General features: G+C 39.9%; 1 protein-coding gene across 1 annotated transcript in view; it reads left to right on the top strand.

Moving 5' to 3' along the window:
- prmt3 (protein arginine methyltransferase 3) overlaps window positions 1–14,287 on the top strand; it is a 150,625-nt gene that overhangs the window by 49,566 nt on the left and 86,772 nt on the right. Inside the window, exon 11 of the mRNA XM_037697700.1 lies at window positions 621–699. Coding sequence (XP_037553628.1) covers window positions 621–699 — 79 coding nt within the window. The remainder of the gene's footprint in view (window positions 1–620; window positions 700–14,287) is intronic.

Here is a 14,287-nt window from a genome sequence, read left to right as displayed (position 1 = left end):
ATTCACAATAAAAAAAGACATTGTAATAGATGGACTGATAGCCATCAGTTACAGTCACACGTACATGAACTGATTCTGTTCCGCCTCCTTGTCCCAGATGGAGATATGCCCTCCCATATGTTTGAACACACCCAAATGTTGTGCTCCAAAAGAGCATATTGAAGGGCTGAGCCTTGAAGCAAAGTCTCATCTGATTGGTTGATTTGTATGCTGGAGGGGCTTTAGTCAGAAAAGACCATTTGTCAGCAGAGCCTGCCACTCAGGTTAAAGCCTACAAAATGTGGACAAAACTCAATTTCAGCATTAATGGAATAATACCACGGTCAATGTGCCACCTACTGGAGCAGAACATGAGGTCAGCCCAGGGTCAGACCTTTAGTTGTTGAGTTCCAAACCCTGTGGCCTCAGCACTCAATTCACAGTCATTTATAATTTAAATTCCTTCAAAATAAATATAAAAATTTAAAATAAGATAAAAATCTGTCTAGCACTTACATTCAAGCAATTGTAACCCACCTTGACCTGTTATCAGATGAGTCTGAAAGGTGGACTGCATTTGTCATATTACTATGAAATTGTTTTAAAATGTTGTGATATTAATGCACTTTTTTTTTCTTCAGGGTTACTTCTTGCTTTTTGAATCCATGTTGGACTCTGTTCTGCATGCCAAAGACCTTTATTTGGTTGATGGTGGTTCAGGTAAGTGATATTGAGTTTCCTTTAAATAGTTTTTGTCACAATGTGAATTTGAGTTTTTACTAAATTACATTCCGGTTAAGTGTTTATTACCTTTAAAAGATGTGCGAAGGAGACATTTATGTTATATGACATAATGACATATGTCTTATGACATAAATGTCTCCTTCATTAGAAGACTTCACTTGTTCCAGAGTTGAAACAAGTGGAAGATAATGGATGGATGAATTTTCCCATTTTAAATAAAAGTACAAAAATGTGACTTGGACTGAGTCACCTGTCTTTGTTTGGTTTCTGTACTTTTTGTTTTTACATCAATAACAACTTGATGTTAGTGGTGTAGAGATGCCTGTGATAAAAGATGGGTATGTTTAATTGCTGATTTGAGTCAGAATAATAAAACCTGGTAGTCACCAATTCAGTGGCTTAATGTACGTGGAAATACCTCTCTCTTTTGTCGTCCCATCAATGCCACATATTTAATGACTTGAGCCAAATGTGTCCATGCTGAGGAACGGTTCCACCACACTGCCTTTACTGGCTCTTTGGGACTTGAGAGGGGTCACATGTGCACACACACACACAAACACATGCGCACACCGAGGTATAGCGACAATGACAGCACCTATAGAGACAGATTTGCTGCAGGGAGAGATTGGACAGTCAAGACCTGACATGAGACAGGGAAAAAGTTACAGGTCAAAGGTTACCAGATTATTTCTCATGTACCTTAAACATTAATGGTTCCCATGCAGTGTTCTCTCACTGGATCTGCTTCCTGCCAGAGAAAGGTGAAAGAAAATAAATGTATTCACTAAAATAATGTATGCAGCATAATTACACTGTTGTGAAACAACAGGGAAAATAAAATGTAAGGGTAAATAAATCCCTAACTCCCTAATTTTACTAGGTTTATGGGGTAAGAATACAGGACGAAAATATAGAAAAACACAAAGCTGTTGGCTACAAATACTTCCTGGTAGAAAGAGGAAAATAAAAGGTTGGTCAAAATAATGGCATACAGATATATATGTTAGGAGGGAAGAGATGGATCGACAGATTGGGACCTTGTCCTCAGTAATGAGGGCATTGTTTCGGTCTGTCATAGTGAAGAAAGAGCTGAGTTGAAAGGCAAAGCTCTGGATTTACTGGTCTGTTTACGTTCCAGCCCTCATCTTTGGTCATGAGGTTTGGATCATGACTGAAAGAACGAGATCCTGGATACAAATGGCCGAAATGGTCTTCTTTCGCAGGGTGGCCGGACTCGGCCTTAGAGATTGAGTGAGAAGCTCCATCATCCGGGGGGAGCTCGGAGTAGAGCCGCTGCTCCTTCGCATCGAAAAGTTGAGGTGGTTCTGTAATCTGATTAGGACACTTCACAGACGCCTCTCTTTAGAGGTTTTCTGGGCACATCCCACTGGTAGGAGGCCTAAGGGGAGCCCCAGTAATTGCTGGAGGGATTGTGTATCTTCTCTTCTCCCCACACCCCGATTAGCTAAAAAATGCTGCTGAGGAGAGGGATGTTTAGGTCTCTTGTCTGTACCTGCTGCCTCCACAGCCTGATTACGAATAAGCGGTAGGAGATGAAGATGGAGGGAACAGTGAAGTGAGGAGCATCAGCATGTTCAGTACATCAGTTCTTCCATCAACAGTGTGCAAATTATACAACAACAGATTTTTACATGAAGCACAAACAATATTTTTAGCATTTTTCTTGTTTTAATGTTGTCTGTGATCTTGTATAAAAATATATCTTAGAATAAAGTACAATAAGTCCGTCAGTTCACATCAAATGTAATCTCTGTTTTCAGTTGTTAAATATTCTGGAGCAAAATTGTAGCAGGTGTGTCTCATTATTAAATAAAGGCTGAAAATATACTAATTTTTTAAACAAATGTAGTAAATTTTTGAGCCATTGTTTAGGCCACATATTGGGAAAAAAATAAATAATATTTAGCTTAATTCTTCATTCTGTTACATTGATTTAAAAAAAAGATACAATTTATGATCAGATTTGAAAGTCAAGATGTTTAATCTTGAATACTTCTAATCTCTTTGGATAATTTTAAACTTTTTTCTGTTTCCCCTAAAGATTAACAGATTTGGAGTGGTGGAGTTTGTCTTCTGCTTTGATCATACAGGACAGATATTAATTCTACAAAAATCCAACAAACACCAATCTAACAATGAAACGCTGCTAAAATTAGCCCTTAGTGGAGACAGGATAACATAAATCATGTTTTGAGGCTTATGTATCTAAAAGAATACTGGGGAGGCACCTAAATGCAGCTAATAAGGGTTTTTCTTTTAAAAATACTAATTTCTCAGAATCAGAATAAGCTTTATTATCATTGCACCGAGATACAACGAGAACATGTACGTACAGTCATCCGAAAGATGGATGTAGTGCATGAAGCCACTGCTAATTAGCGTGGCCCTCTTATTCTTCAGAATAATATTTTTGCTTAGATGAGAAAAGGGAAGAAAAACATGAGGAGAGTCGGTATAAAAAAGATCTCTCACACCATGTCCTAGATAGGGCACAATTTGAGGCATCAAAAAACCTACCACAACATAGCACATAAATAGACATGATACATGTACATATAGGCCAGTGAAGACATTGAATTTTAAGGGAAGTTCGTAGCATAGTCCAGAGCCCCCCCTCTCAGCCATTGTCCAGATAAGAGGTGTTAGTTATCATCAGCTCAGTTGAGGTTCTGTCACATGTCCACGGCCTTGGGGAATGGAGGGGTGAGGAGACGGACAAAGCGTCTTTGTTTTTCCTAAACATGCCAGGAGAGATTGAGATAAGTCCGCTGTCAAGGCCACACTTTGGGTCAGGCAGAACTCGTAAATTGCCATTTCTGCCTTTTAAAGTCTCTGATGGTAACTCCAAACAGCCTAATTGATTCCTTACACCGAAAGTTGAGCTTACAGGTTTCTCCAAGATTACCAACCATTCGTGGGTGCTGCCCATAAGTTCACAGTCCTGATAACAGCCTGCTCCAGCTCTCTTACACAGCTCCACATAATTCAGTCTGAGTGCTGCCAAGCTTTGACACATTCACACACATTTGTAAACAATCCAGATTTCACCAACCCAAACAGCAGAATCTAGTTGTCATCATGAATCCAATTTGTTTCCGTCGAGGTAAGAGGGTCCTCCTTACCCTGAGAGAGAGAGAAGTTCATCAATTTTGTTGAGAGACCAGCTGATCAAATCCTTCGAATTAGGAAGGTATGCAGGAAAAAAAAGAGGCTCTTTAAGGGTTCACAAGACGAAAGAGAGCAAGCAGGGAAGCGGGGGACGGCGCACAGGAGGACACGTCTGTCTTCACTGGAGCACAGAGAGAGAGAGAGAAACAATGTATTTGGGAAAAAAACTTACTTACCTTTTCACAGTAATGTAAAGCATAGTGAAACCCTCCCTTTTGCCCCATCATTTAAAACCTAGTTCTAGACCTCTAAGGCTACAGTCACACTATATTGGTCTTAATGCTAAATTCAGATCTTTTTGTTCATATCCAATATATATATTTTTTTATTTTGCGTGTGTGTGTATGGTCATTCACAATACAATTTATGCGACCATCATCAATGAGGAGCACTTTCAGGAGGATTAATGTTCACAAAGCAACTGACCCAGGCAACATCCCCGGGAAGGTGCTGAAGAACTGTGCCTATCAGCTCTGCGAGGTGCTGACCGACATCTTTAACTCCTCCCTCATCCTGGCAACAGTTACCACCTGCCTGAAGACCACTACCATCATCCCTGCCCCAAAGAGCTCTACAGTGACTGGTCTGAATGACTATCAGCCAGTAGCCCTCACCCCGATAGTCACTAAGTGCTTTGAAAAACTGGTCATGACCCATATCAAAACAGCCATCAACATCAACGAGGACCCTCACCAGTATGCATACTGTGAGAATCAATCAACAGAGGACGCCATCTCCACTGTGGTCCACACTGCTCTCACCCACCTGGAGAAGGACTCCTACATCCGTATGCTCTTTGTGGACTTCACATCTGCCTTCAACACCATGATCCCCCAGACCCTGATGGACAAAACTACTCACACTAGGACTAAGCCCCTCCATTTGCAACTGGGTCCTAGACTTCTTAACAAACAGAGTGCAGTTTGTGAGGATCCACAACTTCTCCTCCACCATAACTCTCAGCACTGGTTCTCCTCAGGGCTGTGTGCTGAGCCCTCTCCTGTTCACTCTGCTCACATATGACTGTGCACTTACCCATCCAGGCTGTCACATTGTAAAGTTTGCAGATGATACAGCAGTGGTGGGATGCATCGCAAACAACAAGTCCAGCTACAGACAGGAGGTGGAACACCTCGAGAGCTGGTGCAGGAAAAACAACCTTCACATCAATGTGAAGAAGATGAAGGAGATGGTCTTGGACTTCAGAAGGAACAAACACACCTACACCCCCCTGAACATAGGAGGATCTGCGGTGGAAGTGGTCTCCAGCTACAAATACTTGGGTGTGCACCTGAATGACAACCTCAGCTGGAGCAACAACACCACCAGCCTGATCAAGAAAGCTCATCAGAGACTCTACTTCCTCAGGCGGCTGAGACGACCTGGACTGGGAAGTTCAGTCCTCACCTCCTTCTACAGGTGTGCACACCTGTAGAAGGTACAGGTTTACCTCTACAGGTGAAGAGTACCTTTGAAGTAAGGTATGAATTCTGCTTTTGTGGAAACAGTTTTTTTTTCTTTAGAACTTAAGTAAAAGAAAAACTTCCTTTTTCAATTGAAAGTGTCAATTTAAAGTTTGCCTTTTCTCATTGTTTGCGAAACTGTGACAATAAAAGTACATATGTTTTTTAAATAATTTATTAATTTGTTTGTATAATTTTTAAGTAAAATGAGTGGACTGTAATAATTTCATACATTAAATGAGTGATTTGTATGACGGTTCTGTGTTTACCTGGGGTTTATAAGAAAATATTAAAGTAAAAATTTTTGTAACTAAAGTTTTTCATGTTTTTTTTAAGCATTGGCAACATAGCATAAAGCCAAAACAGGAAAAAACTAAATTAAAAACAATTATTAAATCTTACATTTAATCTATCAACTTTCATTCCCAAGTTACCCCCCCCCCCCCCCCCACACACACACACACATTTTAGTGTGTGTGTGTGTGTGTGTGTGTGTGTGTGTGTGTGTGTGTGCACTTGGCTGTGCTGACTTATTAATCCAGCCCTGCAGTACTGCTGCTATATATGTGTTTAAGCTACAGCAGAACAGAGTTACAACAGCTCTCCTATTCTCTCCACCACATTAACTTCCCCTTCATCCTTAAATTGTCCCTGCATGCCTGGCACAGGGCAGTGTCCAGGGAAAATATATCTGTTTTGTTCTGTGCCCCTCTCCCACACTTTCTTTTTTCCTATTTTACACAGATGACCAAGGGGGGAGGCAAAGAGAGCAAGAGTTGAGGTTGGGGGTGGGTGTAGTGGGAGCTGGGCGCATGACAAACGGGCTGTGAGCAGCGAATCGAGAAGGACGCAGATGTCAAAGCCATGAATCTAGAAACATCCTCTTACACTACCATTCTCCTTTTTTCTTAATCTTTCTTTGTACCTCACCCCTCTTTGGGTTTTAGTTTTTTCTGTTTTATAGACAGACTTGTCTAGATTCTGCTTAGTCAGCACCTCTTTGCTCACCTGGCCCACATAATTACTCACTTGGATCAGTAATCTGAATACAATGAAGTGACAAAACTGTTTGCATGTGTAAGTCATCAGGTCTGCTGACACTCACAGGGTCACAGGCAGACTTGAGCTAATAAGAGAGGCCATGAGGTGCCCATCACTGAGCTGTCACCATCTAGTCACCCATTTTATGGCTGGATGTAGCGAAGGTCATGTGAGACTGCACACCTATTTGGGAAAATAAATTAAATATGCTCATTAAAGTGTTTATGTAAAACCTGCAAAAGAGTCAGAAATATTATGTTAAGTGGTCTAAAGTCAGGATTAAGACTAGAATGAATTTCATGTTTTTACACTTATATGCCTGTTTATCACTTTCCACTACTTACCTTCTTATTGTAAAATACAATGTAAATTTCACAAAATTAGGGAAACAAATATTTTGGTAATTATCAAATAGGATAAAAATGTAGATACACTAATATTTTGTGATGAGGGATCATCAGTTCATTAAAGTAAAACAAAAATTTTGGTACGTTATTAAGATGCATTCAAGAATTACTGATATTCACATTAAGTTAAATACATTTTGAAATGCAGACTATCTGAGGGATAAATTAGAAATAAAGAAATTGATGAGATTCTAATAGTACTCAATCAGTTACAGCTGTTTTATATGTCCACCCTGAAAGCAAACAGGACTCTTAGAAGTACAATTTATTGGCCATGTATTTTGTTTACTTGTTTCTTGCAGTACAAATAAATAGAAGTTGTAACTGAAAATGTTCAAATTTTCTATTTCTTCAAGAAATGTTTGCTGTACAAATACTGTTGATTCAGAGCCAAATTTAGTGTGCACCTTTGAACCAAAAGTAGGCTTGCTGAGTAAAATGGGTATTTGGATACTACCCAAAGGACATGCCTTAAAGGTCTGAGTTTTGCTTACATTAATGCATGTATTAATGCTTATGCGTAAAAAAAAACAGGCTTCCCAAACAAACACTAGGCCTCATTTTTGATTAATTCACTTGAGGTTTTAACAAGTATTTATTTGTCTTGAGTTTTAGTGTTGAATAGCCAAGACGCATTTTTCCACTATTTATAACTTCAGAAAGTTTCTGGGTTCTGAAAGTACATGATCAGACATGCTAGTGTATCCATTCTGTTCACTGAGATCTAATTTGAATGTAGGTTTGATATTATATATCTATTATATACTGTAATGCATATATCTTCAGTTGTAGCAAATTACAATATGTCTAAGAAGTAAATGTATAAAGTTTAACATACCCTCATGAGTGTGGTTTAACCTTTAAGTTAGGCCCATGCTTTACTGTGAACTAATGGTACTTCACAGTGTGAATACAGTTGGCTTCAAGCATCTTGTTTATGAATTGCCAAGGATATTAGTTGCACAAAATAACTTATTCAGATGAGAAAACCCAATAAAAAGACATTAAGACTCATATTCAATGTTCATTTTAGGATATGAATTATTTATTCAACTGGCATTGTTGTGAAAAAAAGGAGTAGCATATTAACAACCTTTTGTGAACAATAAACCTAAACAGTTTTGCAGTGATAAAATAACATCTTTTATATACTAAAAATATCCACCTATTCAAAAAGTTCAAGACAAAAACCACTGGACTTTATTTGTAACAGATGACGTTTCCTTTCTCATCCGAGGAGCTTTCTCAATTCTCCGTTGAGAAAGCTCCTCAGATGAGAAGTGAAATGTCTTCTGTTACAAATAAAATTCAGTTGTTTTTGTCTTGAACTTTTTTGAATTCACCATGTCCTGGGTGACTGAGCATATTCACTAGCGTATCTTTCACTTGTTTTGGAGTCAGGTCTCCCCCTGTCTCTATGGGAAAATCCAGCCACCCTGCAGAAGAAAAACTCATTTAGACAACTTCCATCTGCAATCATGTTTTTGATCAATACCCAAAGTGTGTGACCATAGGAGAGGATATAAACTGACCAAAAGGTAAACAGAGAGCTTTGCCTTGCAGCTCAGCTCCCTTTCACCACAATTCACTGGCACAGAGTCTGCAATATTGCGGAAGCTGCTTTGATCTGTTTGTCCAGCTCACACTCCAGTCTTCCCTCACTTTGAGATACTTGAACTCATTCACTTGAAGCAGCATCTCACTCCCAACCCAGAAAGGGCAATCCACCCTTTTCCAACTGAGGACCATGGCTTCAGATATTGAGATGCTGATATTCATCTCACACTTGGCTGCAAACTGCTCTAGCGAGAGCTGAAGATCACAGCACAACACCAACAGGACCGCATCCTCTGCAAATAGCAGAGAAGTAATCCTGAGGCCACTGAATCAGACTTTCGCTCCCTGGCTGCACCAAAAAATTATCTATAAACGCTATGATCAGAATTTGTGACAACAGGCACCAATGGTGCAGTTCAACTTTCACCATTAAAGGCTCCAACTTACTGTTGTTAATGCAAAGCAAACTTATGCATCACTTGTATGAGCTTGTATCTCCTGTAGCACCATACTCCTAATTCCTTACTCACAGAACACCCTCCACAGTGTACCTCGAGAAAAATGATGAAATCCTTTCTTTGAGTCCACAAAACACATGTACATGATGGGCAAACTCACATTCTTCCTCGAGGATCATAATGAGAGTAAAGAGTTGGTCCAGTGTTCCGCAGCCAGGAGGAAAACCTGTATTATTCTTCCTGAATCTGAGGTTCATCTATCAAAAAACACTATTCTCTAGCACCCCAAATAGATCTTGCCTGGAAGGCCAAGGAGAGTGATCCCTGAGTACCTACCAATACCCATCTGCCTCCAGAGTCCTAACAGTCATTAAGGGCTGATAGAACTCCATCTTCATCTTGATGTCCTCCCTTACACGAGGATTCCACCACCAGGTTTGAGGATGACCATTGTGAAAGGCACAAACAACTTTTCAGCCATAGCTCCTAGCAGCTGCCTCAACAATGGAAGTGCAGAACATGGTCCACTCAGTGTCCCCTGCCATCGCTGGGAGGCGGATGAAGTTATGTTAGAGGTGTGAGTTTAATATCCTTCTGACAGATCCTTCTGCCAGGTGGTTCCAGCAAACCCTCACTACATTTGTTTACAGTGTCTGTCTTGCATCTTCTCCCACCATTTGGTCCAATTTACCACCAGGTGGTGATCAGTTGACAATTCAGCTACTCTCTTTACCTGAATGTCCAAAACACTTGGCCACAAATCAGATTACACAATTACAAAGTATATCATTGATCTGTTGCCTAGGGTGTCATGGTTCATGTATGTACACCCTTATGTTAATTAATTATGTATTTGTGATGGCATAACTGTGACTAGCACAGAAGTCCACTTGAACACTGCTCAAGTTCAGATCAAAGAAGCCATTCCATCCATTCATGTCCCTTCAGGTCACACTGTTGTTAACCACATGGCCATTTAAGTCCCCCAGCAGACTAAATGAGTCCCCACAGCTGGAGCACCTTCTAGCATACCTGAAGGCTGGATATTCTGACTGCTGTTCCGTTCATAGGCACAAACAACAGTTAGAGCCTGTCCCCCCACCAAATAGCTTAGGGAACCCACCCTCTCATCTCATACAAGCCAAGGGGCTATAAGTAGACCCACACTAGTCTGGCACCTCTCACCATGGGCAACTAGGGTGAAATATGGTACAGCACCTCTAAAGGAGATTGTTTCCAGATCCCATGCTGGGTGTTGAGGTGAGCCCAACTATATCTAGTCGGTACCTCGCAACCTCACACATAAGCTCAGATTCCTTCCACATCTGAGAGGTGACATTACATGTCTCAAGAGCCAGCTTTGGTAAGCCTTTCTGCTACTTCCTATGGCACCATGCACCCAACTCATATGCCCTTCTTTCAGATGATGGGCCCATGGGAAGGCAACCCAATATATTATTGATGCCAAAAAGGTTTTCTTTATTATTTTTTTCTGAAGCTCTTTAGCAAAAACATTCATCTGAGGCTTATATTTTCATTCAACCTTTATTTATACAGATTAATCCCATTGAGCCTCGGCTCATTTACATGATAGACCTGATTTTACCAAAGAGTGATAACAGCAATAGACAAAAAGGACAACAGTAGATAATCATAGAAAGTATACAAATTGTGAACAAATAAAAGAAAATGGTATTAAGAAAATGAAATGGAAACAGCTAGATTATAAGGCAGTGTAGAAAACCAAAAACAGGAACATGGCTGCATTGGTTTTTGCCAGGAACTTAGCAGTTGTTTGAAGCCACTTAGGGAGGTCAAGGTCAAGAGTTTCAGGTCTTGTTGCAAGATATTCCTGGAAACAGGAGCAGAGTAGGAGAAGGCCCGTTTGCCTAGTTCAGTCCGCACTGAGGGAAAATTGCATGTAATAATGTCCTGAGAGCGCACGCTGTAGCTGCACTCATGCAGAGATTGATGAAGACAACGGACCAAGAAGTGATTTAAATATGAAAATGTACCAGTGAGTCTACGTAAAGTTAAAGATGACCAGTTAACTAATGAATACAGGGTGCAATGGTGGGTACTGCAGTTATGAATATTAGTGCACTCTGATAAACAGCGTCCATCATCAGCAGGGTGCTTGTAGGAGCGTTCATGTAAATAATGTCACTGTAGTCAATGGAGGGAAGGAAAGTTGCAGTTACAAGGTGTTTCCTAGCATTCAGAGTTAGACATAATCTATTTCTGAAAAAGAAACCCAATTTAACTTTCAGTTTTCTTACCAAGTTTTCCACATGGAGCTTAAAAGAGAGATGCAAATCGACCAAGATACCCAAATATTTGTAGGAATCGACAAACTCAATAGGAGCACTATTTGAGGATAAAATTGAAGGAAGAACTGCTGGGACTGACTTCCTGTTTGAAAACAACATCCCTTTGATTTTTTCAGCATTTAAGACATGTTTGAGACTGAACAAATCAGACTGGATGATGTCAAAAGCAGATTGCAAAAGCTGTAAAACCTTACCAACTATTTTAGCTCGACAATAAACAACTGTATCATCAGCATAGAAATATAAGGGTGCATCAGGGATGTTCTGACCTACATTACCTATGTAGATTGTGAAGAGGGTGGGACCTAAGAATGAGCCTTGAGGTACACCATTGTTAATCATTACATAACTGGAAGAAGTACCATTACGTTGAACACATTGTCTCCGATCTGAGAGATAGTTAGTGAACCAATCAATGGTGTGATCTGAGAAATTATTTTCTGAGAGCGTATAACATACGATGTCATGGTCCACAGTGTCAAAAGCTTTAGACAGGTCTAAGTAAAGTGCAGCACAATAATCCTTAGCATCCATTGCATCAACGACATCATTAAAAACCTTCAGTGACACAGTCATTGTGCTGTGTTGTTTCCTGAAACCACATTGATGGGGAGGTAAGCTGTTAAATGAGACCAAATACTTTTTGAGTTGAGAGTTTATCAGTTTTTCTAGAACCTTAGCTAAAACGCAGAGTTTAGAGATTGGTAGATAGTTATTCAATGAGGTGGGGTCACCTCACCTCCCTTCAGCAAAGGAAGAACAAAGGTTGTTTCCCAAGTGTCCGGAACAAAGTTTTGGCTTATGAACAGATTAAAGATGTGAGACACTGGTTCTGTGATCATATGAGCAGCCAGCCTTAAAAAATAAGGTGGAAGTTCATCAGGGCCTGCAGATTTTTTAGAGTCTAAACCTTTTAACAATTTATTAACCTCGCTAACTGAAAACATTGAAAGTGAAAAGGTCTGGTTTACTGATGATTGACTTGTAGGAGAGATTTGATTTGTAGATGTTTGGCTTAAAGGAGAAGTAGTTGATTTTCCGTTAGTGACTGTGGCAAACAAGGAACTAGAAGCAACACATTTCATTGTGTTAAAGCCACTAATTCTTTCCATAGTCAGTACATATAAAAGTTGATTTGAAAGACATCCAAGTGTCCTTCATATTGTTGTGACACCAAACTCAGTAGGTCTGAAATATGACGACATCAGCCTCACATTTTAAAATTAAACTGGCATAATAAATGTATAGCAGGTTACATTTTTGAGCCTCTATATAGTAACAAATATTGTTTGGCTGACAAAATAGTAACACTGTAAACAGATGCCTCATGCAAAGATAGCAATCTGTAAAAAGACTTTAGTTGAACTGCCAGTTATCTTTTACTTTATTTTAGACATATTAAATGAGTATACAAATATTAAATTATATATTAAATTAGTCACAGTTTTCTCTGAACCTTACCAGAGGGTATTGCTCAAAATAAAAGTACTATTCTCTGTTTAAAATCAACACAACTCCCAAAGCATATATGCTTCATTTAGTTGCTGAGTTTGATAAAACTGTAATATGTGTACGATGAGACAAGATCTTTATTGAAATTAAATTAGTTCTGAGCCAAAAATCACAATTTACACACTTTTTTTGCAACATTGCACAGCTTTACTTTTCTAGGTCTTTGCTCATTGGAATTGCATCACATGAATACAATTTTGCTTAATGTGAAAGAATAAAAACAAATAATTACTGAACAAGAAAGGGATGCTGTTGCTCGCATTGTCACACTTTTACACACAGTATGTAAATGACTCATGAGATAAAATGGCTTCCCATTCTCAACAAGAGTTTTACGTCAAATACCCTTCCTGACACAACCCTCACCATTTACCCGGGCTTGGGACTGGCACAAGGGATGCACTAGCTTGTGCTCCCTAGTGGCTGATGTACGTTGCATCCCCTTATATTATTACCATACTGTATATTATTTTCAGTTATCTCACTGTCACATTTTTTATTGGCTACCTCTTCCTCTGGATTACTTTCTGCACTTCGCGTTTCCACCTTCCAATTTCCTTATCAAATTTTCTCTCTTTAGATTAAATGCCAAGTACATTCTTACCTGTCTTCCTTATCACTGTTGCTGTAGTGAGTCAGTCATCTGCAAGCTATCTTATTTACTACTGAGAGCCTTAAACATCTCCTCTCTGAAATCTTTACAACATTCTTCCTTCCCCAACTTCCCCCATTTTGTCTTCTCTGACTTTACTATTTTCCTCACCAAAACAGTCATCCTACAATGTTCAAGGTTCATTATTGTCATTCGCATCACATGTGGTACATGAGGTGGAACAAAATGATGTACTCAAGGTCCCAGTTACACCCAAAAATAGCAACAATGTAAAGTATAAAACAGAAACTGTATACAAGGATCTAAAATATGCACTAAACAATAATAATATAATATAATAAGGTGTAATAAACAGCAGCCTGAACATGAGTCTGTTGTGAACAGATGGGTATGAATATAGCAACTTAAAGGCAAGAAATCAGTACCATGGATAACCAGCAGCACAGATTAAATGAGAAATCACCAATTAAAGTGGCATTACTATAATTTTTCTGGTTAGGGATTCATGTATCTAATAACTTCAGGGTAGAAGCTGTTCCTCAGTCTAGTGGTTCTACACTTAATGCTCCACAACCTCCTGCCTGAGGGGAGTGGGGCAAAAAGTGTGTGTGCTGGGTGAGTGGGGTCCTTCATGATGCTGGTGGCCCTCTTCCTTTATCTGGAGGTGTAGATGTCTGTGATGGTGAGGAGGCTTCACCACTCTGCAAAGCTTTTCTTTCTGCAGCTGTGCAGCCTCCATGCCACACGTTGATGCTGGAGCACAGGATGCTCTCCACTGCACACCTGTAGAAAGAGGTGAGGACTGAGCTTCCCAGACCAGTTCATCTCAGCCGTCTGAGGAAGTAGAGTCTCTGATGAGCTTTCTTGATCAGGCTGGAAGTGTTATTGCCCCAGCTGAGGTTGTCATTCAGGTGCACACCCAAGTACTTGTAACTGGACCACTTCCACCGCATATCCTCCTATGTCCCCCCCCCCCCCCCCCCCCCCCCCC

Source organism: Nematolebias whitei, chromosome 2, assembly GCF_014905685.2.
Source record: "Nematolebias whitei isolate Nwh7 chromosome 2, NemWhi1, whole genome shotgun sequence".
NCBI lineage: Eukaryota > Metazoa > Chordata > Actinopteri > Cyprinodontiformes > Rivulidae > Nematolebias > Nematolebias whitei.
The sequence above is the reverse complement of the archived record's forward strand: the minus strand, read 5'-3'. Positions and strand labels throughout refer to the sequence as shown.